At 48.0% G+C, this 25,579-nt stretch overlaps 1 protein-coding gene across 1 annotated transcript in view; it reads right to left on the bottom strand.

The window, feature by feature from the left end:
• The window catches only part of LOC144104197 (uncharacterized), an 89,254-nt gene extending 64,474 nt beyond the window's left edge, over positions 1-24,780 (bottom strand). The window contains exons 1-3 of the mRNA XM_077637068.1: positions 24,697-24,780; positions 7,261-7,499; positions 534-695 (exon numbers count right to left, since the gene is read on the bottom strand). Coding sequence (XP_077493194.1) covers positions 534-695; positions 7,261-7,494 — 396 coding nt within the window. The 5' untranslated portion in view covers positions 7,495-7,499; positions 24,697-24,780. The remainder of the gene's footprint in view (positions 1-533; positions 696-7,260; positions 7,500-24,696) is intronic.
• Between the last annotated feature and the right edge of the window lie 799 nt (positions 24,781-25,579).

The raw sequence follows: 25,579 nt of genomic DNA, 5'->3' as shown, positions 1-25,579 counted from the left end.
TGACTACAAAAAAAAAAGGCAAGAGACGCGCAAATTTGAATTGTTGCAGCTACAAGACAATACCTACGCTACGAGGCAATAATAGCTACAAGACGATAGTAGGCAACACTTCGTGCAGTTTTTTCTCAGAACTTAATACCAAGAGGCTTTGAAGTGCACAGCTACACGTGGACGTCGATTGATGCTGCATTCATGGGGTCATGAATAATTTGCAAAAACTCCAGTTGTTCAGACGGCATTAAAAACCACTCGTCGATTCACTCAGATATGATCGTCCTAGGTATCATTGTATATAGCGATAAATCAGGATGGGTGCTGACGGTATCGCCTCTCGGTAAGCATTTGAAGAAATCTTTTGTCCCTAATTCGTTTTCTGCATAGAAAAAGAATCGGCACTTCCTTCCTATTAGCACCTAGTTTAGACAAGTTCAGCGAAAAAAATTCGAAGTGGTTGTTATTGAGCTCGTTCTTTTCCTTCCTAACATATATTCTGTATGCTGATGTGCAGGACGCGTAACACGCCAGGGACTTACACTCATTGTCCAGGCTTCAATCTCCTCGCCACAGAACCGGCAAGTCCTGTGCCTTTTTGGGCAGGATTCTTTCTTATGTTCTGCCACACTTTTTCCAATGACCAACCCAAAGCACTGTGTACATACTGATGCTCTTCTTGGTTTGCGAGAAGGAAGATGGTCCTTGAAAAAGAAGCAGAGAGTGCATATATTTTTACACTTGATTGGCGGAACAATTCATATAAACAAACAAAAAATAAAACTAAATAATTGTTTGATGATTTGGAATGAATCCTAATTGTTACACGTCAGTTCGCGTTAAAATTGCGAATGCGAACGATTCTTATTTAATAACCCACTTTCGCGTTTGGAGCCAACTTAGAAATGATGTTTTATCTGCAGTTCTATTTCCTACCAAAAAATTATCTTTGCAGATTATTTCAATCCCAGAATTTCAGACCCATATCTCCGCGTCTTTCATACCGCACCCGAGGCAAGCACTCCTTATTGAGCAGAAAGAAATACGAAACTATATTTAAAATATAGTCGCACAGGGCGAGGGTCAACGAGTACTTACTCTTCGCTCTCGCCATTCGTCAGCGAATAGAGGAGTGCCGCAGGGCTCCGTTCTCGCCCCCAAAAAATTTAATGTGGCTTTAATTCCTCTTGTTCGTGCCCTAGAGACCATCCCTTCTATCCGCGTGCTTGCATATGCCGATGATACCACCTTGTGGTGCTGTCATCCAGATGCGTCTATTCATCAGTCGGTTCTTCAACACGCGCTGGATGTATTGACATCTCGCCTGCCACCTTTGGGTCTAACACTCTCTCCTACTAAATCATGTTTCATTCGAATTGGAAATAAAGCCGCCTTACGGAAAGCTCCCCCTTTAAATTTTACGGTACATAATTCTCTGATTCCTCAGGTAGAAACTGTTCGTATTCTTGGTCTTCTCCTCCATACATCTGGGACTGGCACCCCGTGGCTGACAGCCACCCGTAAATCGGCTCACGCTACTCTAGGTCTGATTCGTCGCATAGCTATGCGCTCTGGTGGCGCACGTGCTCATACGGCCCGCCAGCTTGTGCGCTCTATCCTTCAGCCACGGATAGTATATCAGGCTCAATTTCAACGTCTCACCCGCAGACAGTGGGACTCCCTTGAAGCTATCAATCGTGAGGCTATGCGCGTAATAACATATCTGCCTCGTTTGACACCCATACCTGTGCTACAGGAGTTCGCCCGACTTAATACACTCAGTGAAATCATCGACCAACGGGTGGAAAATAGAGCTCGAAAACAGTCTCTCAAACTTCATCGTTTAAAGACACTTCCACCGTGGTCCTATTGCCAGCTCACTGACAATCGCCCCACTCTTTCCCCGTCGGTATCAGCAGCGTATCTGCCTGCAGGGTGCATATTATACACGGATGTATCTCATTCTGCAGAGAGGGGAGTTACTGCTGTGTATAGTCCATCTCATCCGCATCTCAACTCTCGGGCAACGTATACGGCGGATACGTGCACTCCCCTGACATTAGAACTTCAAGCCATTTACAATGCCATTGCTTCCCTTCTGCTCGTTCCAACATTCAATACAGTTCACATTTACACCGACTCCCGCGCCGCCCTTAAACAGCTGAAGGCTGTTCGACGAACGTTCCAGATTTCACAATCTATTCATGTGCTCTGCGCAAAGTATCCATGTCCTGTGCGCATACACTGGATTCGCGGCCATGCCCAGGATCCACATAACATTCAAGCGGATGCTATGACTCATCTTCATACATTAGACGATCCGCCACCTTCCCCTCTTCCCCTAGATCCGTTCCTGTCCCACGTTTCCTATTCCGAAGTTCTGCGCCAGCGAACACGCGCTCTAATTCCTCCGTGTTCGCACCCTCTCCCCCGTAGTCTTACTCGGCAGGAGGAGGTATCCGTGCGCCGGATTCGGGCAGGGGCGGCTCTGACACCATCTGTCCGTCATCGGTGGCGTGCCAAAGATCTGCCACTACCTGACAGGTGCCCTCACTGTGGCGCTGCACCGGACATATGTGATGTGCGGCACTTGTTGTGGACGTGCTCAGCGACGGCTGCTATCAGAAAACGGCTCCTCAGGGAGGTGGGCCTGCGGTGGAACCGCGAAAGTGACTTCGTGAAGTGGACAATGGACAACCGTTTCATTAGCAACCTCTGCGACTACCTCAGCGCAACGGCTCTTCACTCCTTCTTTTAACTTTCAATCCCGTGCATTCCTTCCCCCCTTTCCTTTTCAACTTATGCCTCATGGCACACTTCTCGAATAAAAAAAAAATGAATACCCACTCAAATTTTTCTGTGGGGCCATGCACTTGAAATTGCAAAACATTTTCATAGTAGCTTTTGTAAGACTCCATTTACCAAAAGTAAAGAATCGGCGTTGGCTGAAGCGTCCATGTCGTTCAAGGATTTTACTGCTTTCGGGCAGCTCAAACTACAGCGTCCAGTTTACTGTAAACAATAAACCATGGCTCATGCACTGATTCTTTCATAAGGCTGTGCAACACTTGTCCTGGTTGAGCAAAAATATAATGTTATCCTTTTTATGTTTACTTGACATATCCTGGGTTCACACAGCCAATTTCGGAACAGGGATCGATTGCGCGTCCTAAATATTCTCGAGTACCCTCCTATAATAGCTTTTAGCGGCTCCAGCATACAATCACAGACAAAATGCCGCCCACTGAAACATGTTTCGGAACATGTTTAGGGCTCCGAAGGATACGTATGAGCATGATACACGCTCGAAGATTCATATATGCACAGTGAATAATTTAGAATCGCGTTTATATGCGAACGAATATCGGTTTCGGTTTCTGGGCGCCGAGTTGGACAGTGACTTCACTTTCTAGGAAGCTCTACAACTGTGGTCACGCGGGCCGACAAGGCTGTGGTGCACTCACTGCAGCATCGCCTGGTTTCCCACACACGTGCTGTACCAGCGCACGCAAACCAACGTGGTAGCTAGCTCCAGCAGCTCCGATATCGGCGAATTCGACTCAGATCAGGACATCGAGCACGGATTCAAGGCTCTGGGGCTGTGCCCGGTCATCGTACGTCACTTTAATATCGTATGACATCACTAGAGCCTTGGTAACTCTTACAGCACAGTGACTTCAGTATCAGTCGCGCTATCGATGTGTTTCGATAGAAAGAATGAGCATTTAGGCATTCTTTGGAACCGAATTAAAATACTTTTTAATCGTTTATTTTGCCCGACACCTATTTGAGTGCGTTTGAGAGTCGACTTGCGTACAGAAGAAGCCCCTACATAGCAGTCTTTATATGGCCTCAAAATTTGATGTCTCAGCCCCCGTAAACGAGAAGCGCTTACTCTGTTTTTGAAGAAACCATGTTGCGCATAAAAAGACAACCACAGGAAAGGCCAAAGGAACAGAAAGAGCTTCAAAAGCAATGTACCAACTTGCCCAACAAGAAGTTCTTCTAAGCTTACTCTGTTGATGTTCATTATCCTTTAATTAGCATATATCTTCCCTCAACCAGCATTTTTGAAATGTCCGCATTTCTGGAGCATTTTCCTTGTTTTGCGTACAGGCCAAATATACTCCTCTCATTCCTTCCCGTCGGAACGTTGCTCTAAAACGCGGATAGCAGTGAATAGGGCTACAGGCCGCCTAAGAGTGCGCCACCAATGGCTGCAAATGTTTATATATGTTTAGTTTATATCGTGTCGAGTAAAATTTGTGTCGTCAAAGAAAGTATTCACGATCAAGTCCCCTTTGTTTACAGTATAGTCTATATCGCAGCTACAAATAAAAACAGCAAAATATGTGGTGCTTAATGGTTCACCAGTAAGAAAACTACCTTAAAAAATTCAGAAAATTTTCACATCCTAACACAGGCTGTTTAATACATAAAAAAAATTGTAATTTATGAACGAAGATACAGATGAATATTAGAAGGCTTTAGTTCTTACAACAGGTGCTATTTTAAACTATTTGAAATTATTTCATAGAATTGGGAAAGAAGCTTTTATTTCATTTTTCGCTTATAGTGTGGTTGGGCGTAAATATGAAACGATGCACAATTGCTTGTGATTACTCAAGGCTGGAGACACTGGAGGGCGTTTTGGAGGCATTCGTCTAATTCGATGCCTATCTGTAAACGCTCTCCAGCGTACTAGACAAGGAAAGCTCCATTTGCGTTGCCAGGAAGTAGCGTAGTCGTTAGCATGCTTGGCTGCGGAAATGAAGGGTGGTGGTTCGAATCCCATCATGCACAGAGCTTTGTTTCCTTAAGTAGTTGTAGAGCGTAACGGATGGATGCGAGCATGAGCCATAAAAGGCTTTCGCCTTAATAAAGTGGATGATGATGATGGTGGTGGCACTTTGACGTTCAGTTTCTTTCTGTTCTAGTCATCTTCACTTTTATTGGCTGCCAACTGAAAAAAAATCACTTCCAAAGAAGAATAACGATTAGGACGCCCTTTACTATTTTCGTCCATGTAGAAGAGGTTTTGAGACTATCGACTGGCTTCTAAGTGATGTAAGGATAGCATCATTCGGCATTTTTATATCTCTGCCGGCGCTCTCGTATCCAGCGACATCCCATAGGATTATGTTCTCAGAGTTCTTTACGGTGTCGTTAGTCGCTCTTAATAGGCATAGAATTGTTTCTTTAAAGCTTCTATAAAACATAATACTGGTCATAAAAGAGCTAAATACGGACAGAACTCCTTTTATACAGGCTTCTGTACAGTATTCCTAATGTACTTATAGAGAAAGTGCTTACCTGCAGGGTTTATTGGTGTACCATAATGGTACAGAAGCTTTACCAATCGGACAAAGGACGAGCAGAAGCAGACGAGGGCACGGTGTATTGTATACTTTAGTATCTCCTATGCGCTTCTTCTGAGCATCGCGTCTCGATGCTCTAGGTGCATCAAATATTTGCCAAATTTCTAGCGCAAGCGCTTTAGTCTCTCACATGTCCAGCATTCTCTGGCAAAAATTTTGAAAACTGGATAAATTTACGACAGCATTATGTAAATATTGTAAGTAATGATCCATTCTTTTGATATGCAGCAAAATACTTTTGAAGTGTTTCCGTCAACTGTGTCGAACAGTTAAGACAGCTATTTAAAACCAATGGCGAACGCTTTTGACAAAATACAAGACTTCCGTCGAGTGACGTGCGGTTATTTCGATTGTTGTGGTGAAATTACGTTCATAATTGGTTCCCAATAAAAAATGCTTTCTCCAGATTCGTTCGGTATGGTTCCGTCAGTGATTTATTTTTCGTTGTTTGAGTTAAAAAGCAATCGCAATACTTACATAAAAGTTTAACATTCAACTCCGAGCTATTTTCCCTGTCCTCCATGAGAAATGTAATTTAAATAACTAAGGGAAATAAGACGCATAAAGTCCTTGGACCATGAATAAAACGATGTCTGTCATTGTTGCTTGCAAGTTTTTCCTTGCGCACTTCGTGCCTTCGCCATCAGTAACCCTAAGCATTCACTTGTGTCCTTTCCTATTTCCTCGTGACGTACGAACAATCTCATTTTAAAATAATGAAAAACCTTTTCATGTCAAATTGAGGTACCCAGGTATTACTTTATGCCTTCTTGTTTAGTGATGCATATCCAGGAATTAATGTAGGTTAATTATAAGCTAAGCGGTACCGAATAATGCCATCTGCATCAATTCCAGTTTTTACTGAACAGTTTTTCATGTCCCCCGACTGCCAAAAACGCCAGGGGCCCAGGTCTTGCGACTATTTCTTCAGTCAGACCTCAACACAATAGTGAACTGTTGCAAAGATTGGATAATGCAGCTATATATTAACAAATGCAGAGTCATGCGTGTATCCAGAAAAAACTTCAGCCCCACTTCACTACTACATTGATAACATTTCGATGGGATGAGTCCGTCATATAAATACCTAGGCGTTCACAGTACTTCAAATCTAAATGGGTCTCTTCATACCAAGAACATAATTAAATATATTAATCGCATGGTAGGCTAAAAACGTCACACTTTTTTTAATGTTCCCTCGAGCTTGAAACTAATGCTTTACAAAACACTAATACGATCTAAACTCGAGTATGCAACACCTGTACGGGACCCTGATCACAGAAACTTAATGATCTTGGGATGGGGTAAAATAACACTCCACGTTTCATCCTTGCTAACTACAACCACACGGCGGGTATAACTGCTTTTAAATCTAATCTCTGCCACCCAACACTGACATCGCGTAGAAATGTGTTCCGTCTCGCCCTGTTCCACAAGCTGTATCATAATCCGGCTTTACGTGATCACCTCATCCCCCAGCCAATTTATGTATCCTGCCGCATTGATCCTAATCACAAAGTCGGAATTGTGTCACGCAACACGAAATGCTTCTCGCAGTCATTCCTGCCGCGCACCTCACGTGGCTGGAACCACCTTCCCGCAGAAGTTGCTGGTACTGTAAAATATGAGCAGTTCCGCGTAGGAATAGCTAAAATTCTATATTCAGATGGTATTTAACCATTCTGGTAACCAGCTATAATTGCTCTCTGTTTTTGTACATTTACCACTCACCCTCTGTAATGCCACTGACCCTCAGGAGTAATGTAAGTAAAGAAATAAATAAATTTTTAATTTGACACTGTGATCAAAGATATAGGGGATGCTTGGATATTACCGTCATTAAGGTCGACTTAACGTCTGCGAACTAGAGATGCAGGCCATGCGAACGCACCTTCTCGACCTCCTTGGTTGCTCCGTCTCGCTTGCATTGAGATTTGCCCCCTTCGTCCAGCTCACTCAGGCACGTTTCGCAGTACACATGTCCCGGCGAGTCACTCCTCACGCGTTCCACTATGCTTCCGCACTGAGAGCAAAGGCTGGATTCCGGCCCCGGAGTCACGCAGTGCATTGCCTCTTCACCAATGACCCCACTGTCGGACTCTAGTCTATGGTGCTGGACCGCCATGACACCTGCCAAACAAGAAGTAATATTTACATCAGTAGCTTGACGATCTTTGGAATTAAAGAGTAAGCCTATCAGTTCCCATCGGTTCAACTGGTCCTTTTCTTTGCCTGCACCCATCAGATGGCCAGTGCATCAGTATACATTACTGATCTGGCGCAATCTACAGGCAGATCACATATAAAAAAATGCATCTCTGCCTGGTTCGAACTAGGAGTAATCGCACACGCTCTGGTTCGTAAAAACGACATCAGGTCTATAATGAAGAATACTGATTGAAGTATTTCAATGCTTTATTGCTGTTATCTCATTTCAAATCGGCGCATGAATCATGTTATTCATATCTCAAATGTACATCACATACTCAGCAGTCATGGGATGCGAGTTGTTCAGGTATACTTAGTTTCTATCCAGCAGAAACATTCTATCCTCCAGAAAAATTATGGGACCCTAAACTAGAACAAAAAGGATCCTCTCACATACTCGCAACTAAGCTTGCTAAGCGCGTAAAGCAGCAACAAAAAAATCCCTTAATATATAGGGAGGTATTGACAAAACTGTTTCAAGGTACAGTTCGTAATCATCAAAAGATGCCACGAAGTATTTCTGTGTATTTTGCAATAAACCCAGCTATTCAGCATAATTTTAAGCCTAGGGTGTGCTGTGTTGGCGGTAAAAAAATTAGCCTGTTTTTTTTTTCATTACCATTGCGTGAACAATTTCGCAACTCTGAACCGTAGCCGATGTGGTGCCCTCGCTACTGAACCTTTTTTATTCAGGACTGCCCATGCCTAAGCCATTCCTCCAGCCACTGTAGAGTGATATTTTTTTGGGTAGCACATTTAGTAATATATCTTTTTATTGCACTTTCAATCCAAAGCTAAATGCGGATCTATAGACCGTTTTAAAGCGATAGCGATAAGGAGCTCGTGTCGCAGAAAAGCCGGTGTAGTCGGCGTCGGCTTCTTTAGCCGTGAGCGAAAAATGGCGCTTCTCGGTGGGCACCTGAACTGCGCCGTAAGGGAACAGATTTAAACACGACAGCGTTAGGGATTGATTGATCGATGAATTGATCGATTCATTGATGGATTGATTGACTGATGGATTTATCGTTCGACCGACTGGTCTATTGATCGATTGACTGGTAATTATTTAAATAATCAATAAATATTAAACTGTTGATTGATTGATTGATTGATTGATTGACCGATCGATCGATCAATCGATTTTTCCTTACCTTAGGGCGCGATCCGGGTGTCCAGCGAGAAATGTGAAACAGGCGTCATTTCCTTTCCTTAAAAGCAATTGTTCATTTCATTTTCCTTCCCTTGCGGCCCAGTTCGGGTGTCCGCCGAGATATGTGAGACGGCGGCCTTTCCTTAAATTGTTCAAAGGGCCACGCGTCTTTCCGAACGGGTGATGACGTTCTGCGTACTCCTCGGCAACGCTGCGACACGCCATCACGTCTCACTCTTAAAGACGAAGAGAGAGAGAGAGAGAGAAACTTTATTGTTGGAGAGGAAGTCGGGCACGCCCCTGTGACTCCGCACGACCCCACTGCACTCAAGTGTTTATGTCCCTAAGGTCCATAACACTGGCAGCCCGGCCGGTGGCGATTGTCTGCACGGACGGGTCCTCCGAGCGCAGCAGGGTCTCCCAGTCCTCCCAGGTCTTGAGGTCCTCTAGGCCGCGCGGGGGAGGGGCCGCCGGGCAGAGGGAGAGAATGTGGAGGGAAGAGGCGAATGGTTCTGGGCACAAGGTGCAGGCAGGAGTGGAGAAGGAGGGGTGATAGTGGGCTAGGGTCAGGGGTGAGGGGAGTGTGTGTGTCTGTAGTTTGCGCCAGAGTGATGCGTGTTTATTATCTTGGGAGGGGTGGGGCGGGGTTAGAGCTGGCGCGAGGCTCTGTAGGCCTGCGTCATCTCGCTGAACGAGTGCATTCGCTCCCTCGCGAATCCCCGATCCGAGGCCACCTGAACCCAGTTTAAAGAACCTCGGGCTAAAAGGTTGGCGGCCTCGTTTTCGGGATTCCCGGAGTGCGCAGGCACCCATGTGAGCTCTACATGGCGGGGTGGGGGTACATCGGGCGAGCCCAGTATGCCAAAAGCAGGGACGTGGACTCGGCATCGCGCAAAATTTAGAATTGCAGTTTTAGAGTCTGTTAAAATGTACTGGGCTTCCGTGCGGGTGATGGCAATTGCGATGGCGGCTTCCTCTGCAGCCTCTGGAGTGGTGACAGGAGGGAGAGGTAGTGTGAGGAGGGCGGATGAAGAGCAGTCCACCACGGCTGCGGTTGCTTCGTCACCCGTGCAGGCGGCGTCCACCCATACGGCGTCCGGCTCGAAGCCGTACACTCGGCGGAGTGCCTTTTCACGGGCTCTGCGGCGCTGCTCATGGTGGGAGGGGTGCATATTTTTTGGCAGTGGCTTGATTTCCAGCTCTCGGTGAAGGGATCGAGGAATGGGGAGGAGGGTTGGGTCGTTGGCCGGTATTCTGATTCCGAGGGAGTCCAGGATATACCGGCCTGTGTAGGTTTGTGTAAGCCTTATGTATTGGGCCTGTCGATGGGTCTCCACGAGTTCCCCGATCGTGTTGTGGAGGCCCAGGCCTAGTAATCTGTCTGGGGGGGGGGGGGGGTGTTGAGGTTAAAATGAAGTGCGACTTTGAATGCCTTGCGGATCAAGGCATCCAAAGTATTTATGTAGTGTTTGGATAGTTCTAGGTATGGGGTAGTGTAGAGCACACGGCTGAGGACAAAGGCATGAATGAGGCGACAGAGGTCGCGCTCCTTCATGCCTCTATGATGGCCCGAAACTCTGCGGATGAGAAGCAATATCGCGCCTGCAACCTGTGTGAGTTTCTTGAGGGTGGTGGTGTCTTTGCCATCGTTCTGGATATGCAGGCCCAATACGCGGAGGGTGTCAACCTCCAGTACCGGGTCCCCATTCAGTTCGATGAAAATAGGGGAGCGGGGGGAGCGTTGGTTCTTTGGCCGGATGAGGTGCAGTTGGGACTTCTCTGGGGAACAAGACAGTCCGATGTTTTGTGCATAAGTTTGGGTGAGGGTGGCTGCTTTTTGTAAGTTGTTCTCTATGTCGCCGTCACTGCCATGGGTGGTCCACAGTGTGTGATGTCGCCGGCATAAAGAGTGTGCTTAAGGTGGGGAATAGTTGCCAATTTTCGGGCGAGGGGGATAAGGGTGATGTTAAAGAGGAAGGGGGAGAGGACGGACCCTTGAGGGGTTCCGATACTCTGAAGCGTATAGGAGGGGGAAGAGAGAGGTCCAAAATGAATCTCAGCCGTGCGGTTAGTGAGGAATGCTTGAATGTAGGCGTACGTGCACGCGCCCACATTCAATGGAGATAGGGCAGTCATGATCGCTTGATGTTCGATGCGATCAAAAGTTTTGGAGTGATCCAAAGCTAAGACTGCCTTTGTGTGACCAGGCAGAAGCGGGTCGAAAATGTCGTGTGTGAGTTGCAGCATGGCGTCCTGTGCGGATAGATGGGGGCGGAATCCCAGCATGCTATGCGGGTATAGATTGTTGTCCGCCATGTGCGTTGTGAGTCTTGCTAACACAACATGCTCGAAGAGCTTTCCGAGGCATGAGGTTAGCGAAATCGGGCGAAGGTTTTGAAGTGTAAGTGTTTTGTTGGGTTTGGGCATGAATATTACCTTCCCATGGCGCCAGGACTGCGGGAGGTTACCCTCCCTCCAGCACTGGGTTAGGTATTGCGTAATTTGGGTGATCTATTGGTCTTCCATATTACGGAGCATGGAGTTTGTGATTTGGTCTGCACCAGGTGCGGAGTTGATTCGGAGAGTCAGGAGGGCCGCTCTGACTTCCGTCTCAGTGATGTTTGTGTCGAGTGTTGGATCGGCTGGTCCTGTGCAGGTGGGTAGAGGTGTGGGGGCATTCGGAGGGGTGTATGTGTTCTGAAGTGTGTTTATGAGGGCCTTGGGATCGTCAATATGTTGGTGTGTGAGGCGTGTCACGTGGTGTTGTGTTGATGATTTGGTGTTTGTGGGGTCGATGTGGGGTCGGAGGAGTTGCCATGCGCGTTTGCTGGGCAGGTTTCCAGCGATGCCGTCACATATCTGTCCCCAGTTGGATCGGCAGAGCTCCTCCGAGCGTTGTTGGATTTTTGTCTGCAGCGCGACCAGCCTCTTTTTAAGTGTCTTGTTATATTTATTGCCTTTCCAGCGTTCCAGGAGGCTGTGATAAGCCTCCCAGAGGTGGGCTAGGTGTGTGTCCAGGGTAGGGGTTTCGGTGGTCGTTTCAATATGTTGCGTGTTGTGGTGAACGTCATGCTTGAGTGATTGCACCCAGGCGTCGATCTCTGCGATAGGAGTGTCTGGGTGGGCGGTGCGTGCAGCGCGAAGTGCGTCCCAGTTAACCAGTTTATCTGTTATATAGGAGTGACGGGGTGGTTTGTACCGGACAGTGATTTGTATAATGTAATGATCACTGCCCAATGTATGTTGAGTTCTGTTCCAGGTAACACCGCGGATGTAGCGGCTCAGCGTCAGGTCCGGACTGGTGTCCACGCTGACACTGTTGCCAATCCCCGTGGGCATCTGAAACGTGTTGTGAACAGTGAGCTAGAGGTTCTGCAGGAGCAGCCACAGCCTGCGACCTCGATGTGTCGTGGTTGTGTATCCCCAGTCAGTATGCTGACTGTTGAAGTCCCCACCAATTAGTAGAGGATGTTTCCCTGCTAGGTGGCGTAGCTCTTGCAGAAGTGATTCTAGCGAGGCCATCGGTTGGGACGGGGGGTGGTATATATTTGCTATAAAGATTGAAGGAAGTGTATGTGTGTTATGTATAAGTTCAGTGATCACGCAGGGTGTCTAAGACGTGATGTGATGAGTTTTATAGGTGAGGCTGCGGTGGATGAGTGTGGACGTCCTGGGTTTGCAAGTGGTGTCTGAGTGTGTATATGCGTAGCTGGGGAGGGTTGCCCGGTGTGGAGTCTCCTGGAGAAGAAGTATATGGGGAGTCGGCGTGCGTGTGGGAAGGAGAAGTTGCAGAGGAGCGCGCTTGGCCCGGAAACCGCGGCAGTTCCAATTTGACATAGGGAGAGAATTAGTGTTCCGCCCCGCCATATTGGAGTGTCGGAGGGTTGAGGAGGGGAGTGAGACGGGTGTCAATTGATATGTGTTCAGCAAAGGGGGTTTGTGCTTGCGGAGGTAGGGGGGAGGAGTGGAGGTGGTCTGAATTTGGGTGAAGCGATGGGCAAGGTTATGTTCCATGAGCTCCATCATCTTGGTAAGCATAGCGTCCATGCGCTGCTCAAGTTTTTCGGTGAGTGTGGCGGCAAGGTGGTTGAATCTGGCCTCAAGGCGGGCGTCTAGCTCTTTTAGTTTGTGGTCAAATTTGACATCCAGTGCAGCGAATTTAGCGCCTATTTCTAGGGGTATGGGAGGCGGTGTGGCGTCTGAAGTGCGCTGCTCCTTTGCAGGAGCGGTGCTCGAAGTGTCTGTGGATGGGGATGTCGGGTTAACGAGAGGGGGTGGGGGTTTAGTAGGCAGAGAAAGGGTGGGGCTGCTTAAAAGGGAGGAGAGACGGCTTACCTCGTTGCGCAAGGCCCCGAGTTCCTGGTCTCTCGAATCTTCTTGGGAGGACTAGGGTGGCGGGGGATGACGGGTGGCGTTGCCCGAAACGCGGTCTGCCTAAGTAAGACGTGAGGAATTTTTGCTGCTGTTCTGTCGGTTTCTGGAACTTGACCGGGAAGCCGTCGAGCTGCGTCTCTTGGTTGTGCTCTGTTGATCACGGCGAGACAGCCGCGATTTAGACGAAGAAGAGAGAGCGTTCCTCGGGTACGCTAGTTTACGGCCCCGTGCTTTGCAGTTCCCAGTTCCGGTCATATGTGGGTCCCCACAGAGAATGCAGCTGGGGGTACATGATGGCACATCTTTGGGATGGGATTTCCCGCAGCGGGGACTTTTATGAGATCTTGGGTGGACACACAGATCCGCCCGGTGGCCTGGGACGCGGCAGTTCGTGCAGGCGTCTATATGCCCTCGGTACGGTGTACACCTTGTCACGTTTCGCCTGCGACGCGCGGTATAGCCGGCGCGGATGCTCAGTGCTGCCGTAACGCCTCCCGCCAAGCGCGTCCAGGCAGGTTTCAATGCCACGTGTCGTCGTGTGTGCGTGTGTGTGTGTGTGCATGTTGGTGCCCACGCTTGTCAAAGCGCGGCAGCCGGGGAGAGGAGCTCCCCAACTGGGAGGCGAGGAGGTCTGACCGGCGCCGGCCCGGCGGACGCGCACGTCACGTCTGAACATGTCAGAGCGTCGCCGTATCGGTCGCCTCATCCCAAGCCGTTCCTTCTTGCCCTCGACTCCGTGGGTATAAAGGGAGCTGCCCCGGACGCCGGAGAGACTTCGATTTCTTCCTTCGAGTAACGTGGTCGCCCTGACCGGCTGCTCTTTTGCGATGCCAGAATAAACAAGTTGTTCTGTTGCCAGTCGACTCATCTTTTGCCGGGACCTTCGGATGTTTCCAGCTTTGCCCCAGGCCGCCAGGCCAACGCTACCCTTGGGGCTTGCAACCCTTTCGCAACAACTGGTGGCAGCGGTGGGATCGCGACAACGGAGGCCAGCAGCGAAGATATGCGGTCAACTGTATGCTGAGCAGCTCAGCGACCATCCGGGAGCAGTGCAACGAGCCCTGTGTGATGACTGGTTGCCTGCAGCGGAACGACTGCGCTGAATTCTTGGCTGCGAGGTTTGGTGAGTGCGGGACTTTCTTCTTCTGAGTTTTGCCAGGCTTTTGTTAGTGTCAGAAACAGAGCTGGTAATTGTGGTTGTCGTTGCTGCCGGGTTAGTTTGCGGCAAGACAATAGTAGGCAGTAGAGAAAGCAGCATTCGGAGCAGCCATGGATTTGAAGTCGTTGCGCAAACCGAAATTGCTGGAGCTTGCAAGAGAGTTGGGTCTGGATGTCTCAGACAAACTCAGAAAACCAGAACTGCTAAGGGCTATTCTTGAGTTGGAGGCTGAGGATGACGAGCTGTCGGAATGCCTTGAGACCATTGAGGAGAGGGAGCAAAAAGAGAAAGACGAGCGCGAACGTAAAGAGCAAAAAGAGAAAGACGAGCGCGAACATAAAGAAGAGCGCGACCGTCAACACGCTTTGGAAATGAAGCGTCTCGAGGTAGAGATGGAACGCGCTCGTAATGGAAGTCAGGCACACGGTGCAGGAGAACGGGTATCGTTCAAAATGACTGACCTGATGCGGCCGTTTAAGCTTGGAGAGGACATTGGTTTGTTCCTGGTTAACTTTGAGCGAACGTGCGAGAAGCAGGGGTTCTCTCGGGAAACGTGGCCACAGCGCTTGCTCACATTGTTACCCGGAGAGGCGGCCGACGTAGTCGCTCGCTTGAAGAGAGAGGAGGCAGAGGATTTCGACCAAGTGAAATCGAGTCTGCTAAAAAAGTACAGGCTGTCAGCGGAGGCGTTCCGTCGGAAGTTTCGGGAAAATGAAAAAGGCAGAAGTGAGTCATATACAGAGTTTGCCTACAGGCTTATGTCAAACATGCAGGAGTGGCTCAAAGAAGAGAAAGCGTTTGGTGACCACGAGAAAATTCTGCAGTGTTTCGGGCTGGAACAGTTTTATAGTCGGTTACCTGAGAACGTGCGGTACTGGGTCTTGGATAGGCCAGACGTTAGTACAGTAGCTAAAGCCGCCGAGCTAGCCGAGGAGTTTGTGACGCGTCGGGCTCGCGGAGCTAAGGACGGTCAAAAGGGTGAATTTGGCTCTAAGTCTGAGAGGCCGAAGTTCCCACCCATGAGAGCAAGGGGGGACACACGTAGTGCGGATGCGAGTGAAAGCAGTCCGACCGAACGTAAGGAGACGGCGGCAGCCGAAGCCGAACGCAGAAAGCGGTTCGAGAGGAGGCAAGCGCGCGTGTGTTATACGTGCCAGAAGCCGGGTCACTTTTCGGCGCAGTGTCCAGAAACAAAAAGAGAAGTCGTGTGTTTGTCATTATGTAGCACTGACGAGAACATGAAGCTTCTCGAGACTTACATGCGAGACTTCCTCGTGAACGGGAAAGAGTGCCGAGTGCTTCGTGATTCCGCAGCTACAATGGATGTAGTTCACCCCTCTTACGTAGAACCCGATATGTTCACAGGCGAGTGCGCATGGATCAAGCAAGCCGTGGAAGCTCATAGCGTGTGTCTGCCCGTAGCAAAAGTGCTTATTGAAGGACCTTTCGGAGCACTTGAGACGGAGGCCGCGGTGTCATCTATGCTGCCCCCCCCAGTACCCGTACCTATTTTCGAACAGGTCCGATCACCTCCTGCGCGAGAAGGGGCTTTTGTTTGGTGAGGCTAGCGTTCAGGCCTTAACCAGGCCTTAACCAGGCGGGGCCGACGTTGTCGAACAATGAAAAAGGGTCGGAGGCGCAGCAAGCTGATATTCCGAGCACGTCAGAACTGGATAAAATTGAGCCTGTAGCGTTAAAGGCACCAGGTACTGGAGAGGAAATGCCCGACACGGGAAAGTTAGAAGAGCTTCCGGTCGAGCTTCCGGGACTAGGCTCAGTGACGAACAGGGAAGACACTGATCAGGTCATTAGTGACTTACTCAGTAAAGCACCGCTGTCGCCTGAGCAGAAAACCGAACTACACCAACTCTTACAAGAGTTTCAAGGTCAGTTCTCTGAGAGGCCTGGTAGGACTTCTGTCCTTACTCATGATATAGAACTTACCTCCCCAGAGCCAGTACGATCCAAGGCGTACCGGGTGTCACCCCGCCAGCGCGATATTATGGAGGCTGAGGTAAAGAAAATGCTACAGCTCGGAGTTATTGAGGCGGGTGAGAGTGATTATACCTCCCCTTTGATTTTATTTGAGGTACCGGGCAAGGACCCTCGTCCTTGCGTCGACTACCGCAGGCTTAATTCCATCACTAAGGATCAAATTTATCCGATCCCTAACATCGAGGAGCGCCTTGAGAAAGTTAGTAGCGCTCAGTTTATTTCCACCCTAGATCTTGTCAGGGGTTATTGGCAGGTTCCACTTACAGAAGAGGCTAGTAGGTATGCGGCGTTCATTTCACCAATGGGAACATTCCGTCCTAAAATTTTGAGTTTTGGTTTGAAGAACGCGCCATACTGCTTTTCGAGCCTCATGGACAAAGTGTTGCGGGGACAGGAAGAATTCGCTTTACCGTATTTAGACGACGTAGCGATATTCTCCGCATCCTGGTCTGAGCATATGGCACACTTGCGGGCAGTGCTAACCCGCCTGCGCGAAGCGGGCTTGACAGTCAAGGCTCCCAAGTGCCAATTAGCACAGGCCGAGGTTGTCTACCTCGGTCACGTGATTGGACAGGGTCGTCGCCGCCCCTCTGAAATAAAGGTGGCCGCTGTGCGAGACTTCCCGCAACCGCGCACGAAGACCGATATTCGGTCGTTCTTAGGTGTCGCCGGCTACTATCAGAGGTACATCCCCAGGTACTCCGATATCGCGGCTCCCCTGACGGATGCTCTAAGAAAAACAGAGCCCCAAACAGTCGTCTGGGGCGAGACAAAGGAAAGAGCTTTTAGCGCCCTAAAGAGCGCCTTAACAAGCCAGCCTGTGCTACGATCGCCAGGCTACACAAAAGGGTTCGTTGTTCAGCGCGATGCTAGTGAGCGAGGCATGGGCGTTGTACTGTGCCAAAGGGACAATGGAGAAGTGGAACACTCCGTCCTGTATGCTAGTCGTAAGCTGACCTGTCGTGAGCAGGCGTACAGCGCCACCGAGAAAGAGTGTGCGTGTCTCGTGTGGGCCGTTCAGAAATTGTCATGCTACCTAGCCGGCTCGAGGTTTATCATTGAGACGGATCACTGCCCTCTCCAATGGCGGCAGACCATCTCTCCCAAAAATGGCCGCCTCCTGCGCTGGAGCCTCGCTTTGCAACAATATTCCTTTGAGGTGCGTTACAAAAAGGGGAGTCTCAACGGTAACGCCGATGGCTTAAGTCGAAGCCCCTAACGTAGGAATCCGCCTCAAAGTTGTTTGTTACTGATGTTTTCTTCCTGAGGCAGGATTTTTAACATATTGCTTTTGTTTAGTGTTTCAAAGTGATGATGTGCTTTCTTGAGCAATTTTCCAATTTGTGGACGCATTCTGAGTGCTGCTTGACTACTGTAAGGAACTAGGCAGTAGTATAAAAGGGGAAAGAGCCTGGCAGAGCTTAGTGAGGGTTGTCTCGTGTTTGCTGACTGAGCGGTTGCGTTTCGGCGTAGTTCTAACGCTTGCTGGGAACGAGCACAAAAATGGCAACTCTCCCGAAGTCACTTTGCTGTGTCCTGTGTGATCCTGAACCTGAGAACGAGGCCTTCTCTGTACGCTGCGCTCAAGCAACGTCGAGGGACGACCGGTTTCGATTACGAGCATCATCGAGCGACATCCCTCCGGACAGCGGATGCAGTCCCCTGACCATCGGGATCTCCTTCTCCCGGCGGGGCGGTCTGTTACGTTTCGCCTGCGACGCGCGGTATAGCCGGCGCGGATGCAACGGACGCCGGGGCTTCGTTCAAAGTGGCGGTCATTTTGGGCCCGTTCAGTGCTGCCGTAACGCCTCCCGCCAAGCGCGTCCAGGCAGGTTTCAATGCCACGTGTCGTCGTGTGTGCGTGTGTGTGTGTGTGCATGTTGGTGCCCACGCTTGTCAAAGCGCGGCAGCCGGGGAGAGGAGCTCCCCAACTGGGAGGCGAGGAGGTCTGACCGGCGCCGGCCCGGCGGACGCGCACGTCACGTCTGAACATGTCAGAGCGTCGCCGTATCGGGCGCCTCATCCCAAGCCGTTCCTTCTTGCCCTCGACTCCGTGGGTATAAAGGGAGCTGCCCCGGACGCCGGAGAGACTTCGATTTCTTCCTTCGAGTAACGTGGTCGCCCTGACCGGCTGCTCTTTTGCGATGCCAGAATAAACAAGTTGTTCTGTTGCCAGTCGACTCGTCTTTTGCCGGCACCTTCGGATGTTTCCAGCTTTGCCCCAGGCCGCCAGGCCAACGCTACCCTTGGGGCTTGCAACCCTTTTGCAACAACCTGTGGAGGGCTCCTCCCTAAAGAATGGCGTGTGGCACAGGTCCAGCACGAAAGGTGACTAGAATGGAACGCGTAGCCCCCATTCGACGGGCGTCCACGATGGGGGCTTCCGGGTGGCCGGTGATGAGGTATTGGAGAAGAGCTGTCGGGATCTCTTTCCAGAAGGCATTGGAGATTACTCCGCGTACCGCTCCGTCCGGTGGCGCTATATAAGCTGCGACTTCGAAGTCCTTTGCTTGGTGTTGGATCTGGGTTACGCGAACCAGCGCGAGTGCGTCAGCTTGTAGGGGCGTGCTTACTGTGCACGTGTTGTTGACTGGGTGAAGCCTGATTTGGGTACGCGTTGGTTCTTGAAGCTGGGACGCCGCTCGGAGGATGGTTTCCCGTAGTAGTAGGGGTGGAAGCAGGTTCAGCTGCAGCCCGCCTCGAGACCTGAATATGATCTTGTAGTCAGCAGCCGGGAGCGGCGGCTGCTGCCGCGAACGCTGCGCAGCTGCGCGCGTTGCTTGCAGGTGTGACTTGTCAGGGCCTGCAGTAGGTGAGATGGCGGCACCGCTTGCAGACGCTGCGGTTTCCTGGCTTGTTGACGTACAGCGGTCCCTGGAGCGGGCAGGCACAATAAGGATGTGAGTTCAGTCCCTTGGGTCGTAGTCGCGGGGGCGAAGAATCTCTCCCTGCACCTGCACCTCCATGGTGGTTTGTTCACGGGGGTGCGACCGCGAGCGAGCGCCGACACAGGAAGAGGAGTCGTTGGAGCAGCGCGCTTGTAATCCAGGAAACGGCGCGCGCGCGCGCCAACGCTCAGGCCGGATGCTGGGATGCGATTGCCGCCGAGATTGGAAGAAGTTTCAGCGGGAGCACGGAGAAACGCGACCGCTCTCCTCGGAGGCTCCTGGCGGTCTCCAAAAGACGAAGCTTAAGCGTCCTCCAATTTTTATTCTCATCATTGCTTCAACTTATTGAAATTAGACTTCGCTTAAAAATAAATGCATGTTCTAGTGGTGTGCTTCAGCTTTGGAAATGTAACCGCGTATAGCAACTCTAAATAGCTAAAGCAGTTAGAGTGCATCACTTCACAAAGCTAACGCTGGGACTTTCTATGTCAGCGAGGCACCGATCGGGAGTGATATTACCACCATCTGGAAAATATGAATTTTTCGCTTTCGTGACAGTTTAACATACGACCTTGAAATGTGGCAGTCAGTATCGTCAATGCATGTTTCTATATTCAGGGAGCTTAACTCCTTATTTACCAATAACAATGGATTAATTATGCAGCTCCTAGTTCTAGCATACTCGTGAAGAAGTACCGAACAGAATCAGACAAATGTATTGTTGAAGATTATATAGTGCATGAAAATTATGCTACGATTTGCCTCAGTTTTTCGTAAAAAGAAGCAGTCTCCTCAAAATTATTGAGAACTACAGGCTATTAACCACCCGCCCTGCCTTCATTCAGGCTGCTTTTGGTCTTCTCGTAAATTTTAACGCGCTTTAAACCGTTAGAAAAGGTGTCGCTATCAAAACGCTTAATAAGAGGCGATCCATTTAAATAAAATATAGTCTCGTCTTCTGGTTTTTCAGGAATGCTCGACTAACCTAGCTATCGAGCATATTTTCAAGATATCAATGGTAGAACAAAGGCGATAATGCTAATTGTCAGAATTTACATGTCTGCATAAATACGTCGTATAATGTGCTATGAGTACGACTTGAGCTGTCTCTTAAAGATATGTTCTCATACCTTAACAGTTTTCTCACAAGGTAAATGATTTTAAGCGCCCATCTACACCTAAAGTGCTGGACATGAAATGTCGCTGATGATTCGTAACCCTCAAGGAAACTATGCAGATATATATCTTGTCCGCCTCTCGGTTCTTAAACTTTCCGCGGGAATAGTTATCCTTTCTTGGTTGCTTTGCACAGAGCTCGCACAATTCTGAGAACATTATTTTTTCTTTATATCTGTTCCTCTCTCATGCGACAGGAAAGCGACTGGCGCTCACATATATAGATAAGTAGTCGGATCCAAGCTCCGTCTGCAGCGCCATCTCCCGCTGCGTACGGAAGTCAAAACGAGGGCATTCCCTGGATTCTCTGTACTGCAGTGCTTATTAACGCCTCAGGACATGCATTTGAGCAAAAACAATAACTTCCCTTACTGACTCTTCCTGCCAAACCACTGCGTGAAAATATTCTTCACGGTAGATGTTCCGCAGTTTTACAGCATTATTCCGTTTAGTTCCTTGTACGATAATCACTGTTTTGTTTTGCCGTGTCCAATACCGAGTTGTAACAAGACGCAATAAATGAGAAGTAATTAAATAAACTACTTGTGCAGCTACTTATATGGTTTACAGATGACACTCTTGCACTGCAATTAAAACAAAAGTAGGTTAAGGTATGGATTTATGGACGCCCGCTTGCTAAGACAACTAGCTGTGGAAGATGGTGATAGGCGTCAAAGAGCCAAAAGATTTTTCCCGGATCTCAAATTTAAATCACTGTGATGAGAATCATAATATAGTTTAAATATATATTACTCTCCGCTGGAAGTTCCTCACTTTCCGAGGTTACTTCAGCTTAGTTGATGCGTGGTCACCCATAACATTATGCATACTTCAAAGCAGAATACCACCGCTAGTTGTAACACGTAAGCGTGAACTTGAGAGTGAAAAGTTCATGTCGAGGTTAGCTACTAGTGTGCCATTCCAATTTATAAAGTGTGATGATTTGAATGATGCTTAAAAACTGAATCATTCCCTCAAAGTCCTTCCATCACAAGCTTTCAGTTCCATTCGACATCTCGCTACAAGTAAGAGTAATTAGTAAAGAACTTTCTACCCTATCAGCTTTCCATCACATGCATTACCAAGTGCTCCAAGAGTCAGCGAAAAGGAGCTTACGCATTGTTTAAAAGCTGCCTTCTTAACTTGAACCGCAGCGCTAGTCAAGTTTTTTGGGCATCTCAGTGTAATGCAGGAGATACGATGTTCTATCCCCAGTGCCGGCAGATTTCCGCTGGCAAATAGTGTTCGGCCTCCTTGAACCAGGGAGAATGGGCAGTTTACCCTGCGTTGTTTAGACAAAATTGTTCTGCCGTGGGATATCTGACCGCAGATGGCCTTGCGTGAATAAAACATTATCATCCAACTACATATGCTTCAAAATAAAAATGGCTGGCGGTTTTTCATTGCATAGCCTGAAATATAGTGCGAAATCACCGTTTTTCAGGCCGACACAAGGGCCACGTACCTGAAAGTGCGATTTAAGTTCTACACTGACCCAGGAAGCTATGAACATCAACTTTTTGCTCGTCAGTGCCAATTTACCCAGTCTATGCCGGCACCAGTGCGGTGCTCCTGAAGCACTGTTGCCAACTCCTATTCTGTAGTGCCGTGTTTCGCCACAACGTTGTCCACCCCAACGCATGCAGCGCATCTCTCTCTCACTACCGCAACATAGATTAAAGCGCTAATGTTAGTTTGACAGAAGTATTAGTTGATTAAGAAGATTATGTGCAGTGCACAGTGCGAGACTGTGCTGCAGTTTACCGCTAGGCGTCTAAGGATGCGGTGAAAGACTGTGCTCTCGCTCAGTTGCCAGCGAAGCTGTTTTATTCAAGCCGCCGTGGTTTCGGATCCCACTCAGGGGTGTTTACTTCATTTCCTTTATTTATTTCATTTCGCACAAGAAAAGAACCATCGCAAGATCCTACTTGAAGTTTACCGATCGGTATAAAGCTTTCGTCCAAATGGTCCATTCGAATATGTGGCCTCATAGCGGTACTTGGAGTTCTGCTTTCCGAAAGCCTATCCTGGAAAACATGCGCTAACCACACAACCTCTAAGGTCAGTCGTACACTCGGATGCATTCGCAGTAATACTGCATCTAAGCCATTATCCCTAAATCAATTATTATACTCAACTTTCTTTCGGCCACAGCTCGACTACGCATCAGCAGTTTGGGATCCTTGGCATATCACCGTGATACAGTCCATTAAGGCAGTTTAAAATCGGCCACACCGATTCAACTTAAACAACTGCCGCAGGAATGGCATTGTTTTTTGGCGAAAGCATTCCCAAGCCCCTCAGTGTTATCCACGCGGAGAAAAATGTCTCGTCAATATCGTTTCCAGAAAACGTTTTCACAGCTCTTATTTACCGCTGATTTGGGATTATGGGCCGCAATATATATCATCTGATGTTAACCACCGCCAAACCGTAAACATTCCGCTTTGCAATAGCGTTGGCAAGTCAGACTGGTTTCTTTTCCTTACCGGCAGACATTGGAATTACGTGCCTGCATCACTTATACGCTTAACTGTTACCTATATCTCAAAACAAACACGCTTTAAATTTCATCTTTTAGATCCGATTGCCTTTCTGTTATGCACAATGGTTATTTTATTGTGCAATTTATTTTTATTTCAATTTCAGCTGCGTATCTGGCAATTCCCGCCGAATTATTTTTTTGGCTATTGATTTCCATGTGCTTGCCTTTAACCTTTCGTAGGGATGTTTTTGTTCGTCTTCTATATCATGTATGCTAAGTTCAAGTTTCTGCATCTTCTTTCGCTGTTTGCCACCTCCTACAGGGTACTAGTGGATCTTGATGGATAACGAATTAACCAAAATAAAATAAATGAGCTAGTTTCTCCTTCCATTTTCAATACACCTCACCGTCTAAGCTTGCAAGCTTCAAAGCCTCGTCTCTTTGTTCCTGTCAGATACACGTCTTGGCTACAAGCAATATGGAGTATAGGTTAAGCACCTGTATTTCTACAATCTAGCTTACATGATGTAGCAGTAGAAGAGATCCTTATAGAAGAAATCAAGCTAAGCATTTTCTGGAAAACCGCGCACCTTAAAGAAATGAAAACGAGTGACAAATTGATGTGCTCCTCACGAGTCGTTTATACAAACAATTTGCTCTGCATTTGGCTGATAAAGGCACTCATCTTGTGCAACAGAAACAAAATAAAAATCCTAATTGATAGCTGTGGCTCAGCAATTTCAAATATACCCGGTCAGAGTGTCTCCTCCAGCCACTGTGATGGCTTTGTGCGCACATGGAGCTATGCCCAGTAGTTCTGTGACAGTTTAGGCTGCATAATTATCAGGCTCTCATGCCAAAGGCATAATGGAGTGGCCTGCATCTTATCGTAGACGTAGTTATTCTATTTATGATGATGATGACCACAAGGGTAAGGCGAGTAATCAGAGCCAGCAGCTTCACGCAATACCGACTCAATGAGGCCGCAAAAGGATGACTAGTTGGAGGACTGTTGCACTCGGTTTGAAAGGCTTATTAACGTCCTACTTGAAGAGAAATCGCGCAGTTGGTTTCTAAACGTGTAAACTAAGAAAACACACAAAAATGCAGTCCAAATCTAGTATTTCTTACATGTGCCAGCCGTTCAACGCTCTCAAAGTTAACGGCGAGACTTTCTATGACAGCAAAACACCGATTGGGAGTGATATTAGCAGTATCTGGAGAATATGATTTATTCGCTTTCGCGACAGTTCAATATAAAATGTGAAAACGTGGCAGCCAGCATTCTCAATGCATATTCCTATACAGAGGGAGCTGTACTGCAGATTTACCAATCACTAAGGATTAATTATGCAGCTCATCTTTCTTGCATATGCGCGAAGTGATACCAAGCAACTTCACAAAAATTTATTGTTGAACATAATATAGGGCTGTGAAAACGATGCTTCCATTTGCTTCAGCTTGCCGTGCAAAGAAGCAGTGTCTCCTCATAATTATTCAAAAATGCATTCCATTGACCAGCCGCTTTTATTCTTTTCGTAAATTTTAACCCGCTTAAATATGTTACGAAAGTTGTCACTGTAAGAACGTTTTAATAAAAAGCGACACGCTCACATAAGAAAAATGACTGGTCTTGCAGTTTGTCAGCAATGCTTGACTAGACCAGCTAGGACGATGGCACTAGAGAGCAGAATATACATGTCTACAAAAACACGTCGTAGTGTGTGTTCGGAGTACGACTTAAGCTGTCTCCTAAAGATCTGTAATCTTCCCTTTACTTAAGAGTTTCCTCCCAAAGCAAATGATTTTAAGCTCGCTTATCTAAACTTTGAGTGCTGGACATGAAATATCGCTGGGTATTTGTAACCCTCAAGGAAACGATGCAGACTTACAGCTTGTCCGCCCCTCGCTTCTAAAACAATCAGCAGGAAGAGTTATCCTTTCTTTGTTGCCTTGCACAGCGCTCGTACGATTCTGAGAACAGTTCCTCTTCTTTATATCTGCCCCTCTCTCATGCGAGAGGAAAGCGCTTGGCGCTCACATATAGAGATAAGTATTCGAATCCAAGCTCCGTCTGCAGCGCCATCTCTCGCTGCGTACGGAAGTCAGAATCAGGGCTTTCCCTGCATTCGCTGGGCTACAGCGCTTATTAACACCTCAAGTCATGCAATTATGCATAAACAATAACGTCCATTAACTGACTCTACTTGCCAAACCATTACGTGAAAATAGTTTTCACACTAGATGTCCCAAATTTTACAGCATTGTTCCGTTCAGGTCCTTCTACAAAATTCACAGTTTACTTTTAGCGTGTCCAATTACTAGTCGTGCCAAGACACAATAAATGAGGAATAAATAAATTAACTGCTTGTCTAGCTGCATATATTCTTGACAGATGACGCTCTGACACTCAAGTTAAAACAAAACTAGGGCACGTATGGATGTATGGATACATGCATTCCAAGACAATTCGCTTTGAAAGAAGATGGTGGTAAATGTCAAAGAACCTAGCGACTTTTTTCCGACTCTTGGTAAACCACGGAGATGAGAATCATAATATTCTCTAAATATACATGACTCTCTTTCGGAAGTTCCTCAGGTTCCAAGGTGACTTCAGCATAGCGGATGTGGTTGCCGCTCCAGTATGCATAGCTCAAAGCAGAATGCAGCGGCTAGTTGTAACACAAAAGCCTGAACTTGAGAGTGGAAAGTTTATGTCGAGGTTAGATACTTGTGCAACATTCCAATTTCTGAAGTGTGATGATTTGTATGGGG

The sequence above is a fragment of the Amblyomma americanum genome, chromosome 9 (genome assembly GCF_052857255.1).
Source record: "Amblyomma americanum isolate KBUSLIRL-KWMA chromosome 9, ASM5285725v1, whole genome shotgun sequence".
Taxonomy (NCBI): domain Eukaryota; kingdom Metazoa; phylum Arthropoda; class Arachnida; order Ixodida; family Ixodidae; genus Amblyomma; species Amblyomma americanum.
This window is presented reverse-complemented; position numbering and strand designations above follow the sequence as displayed.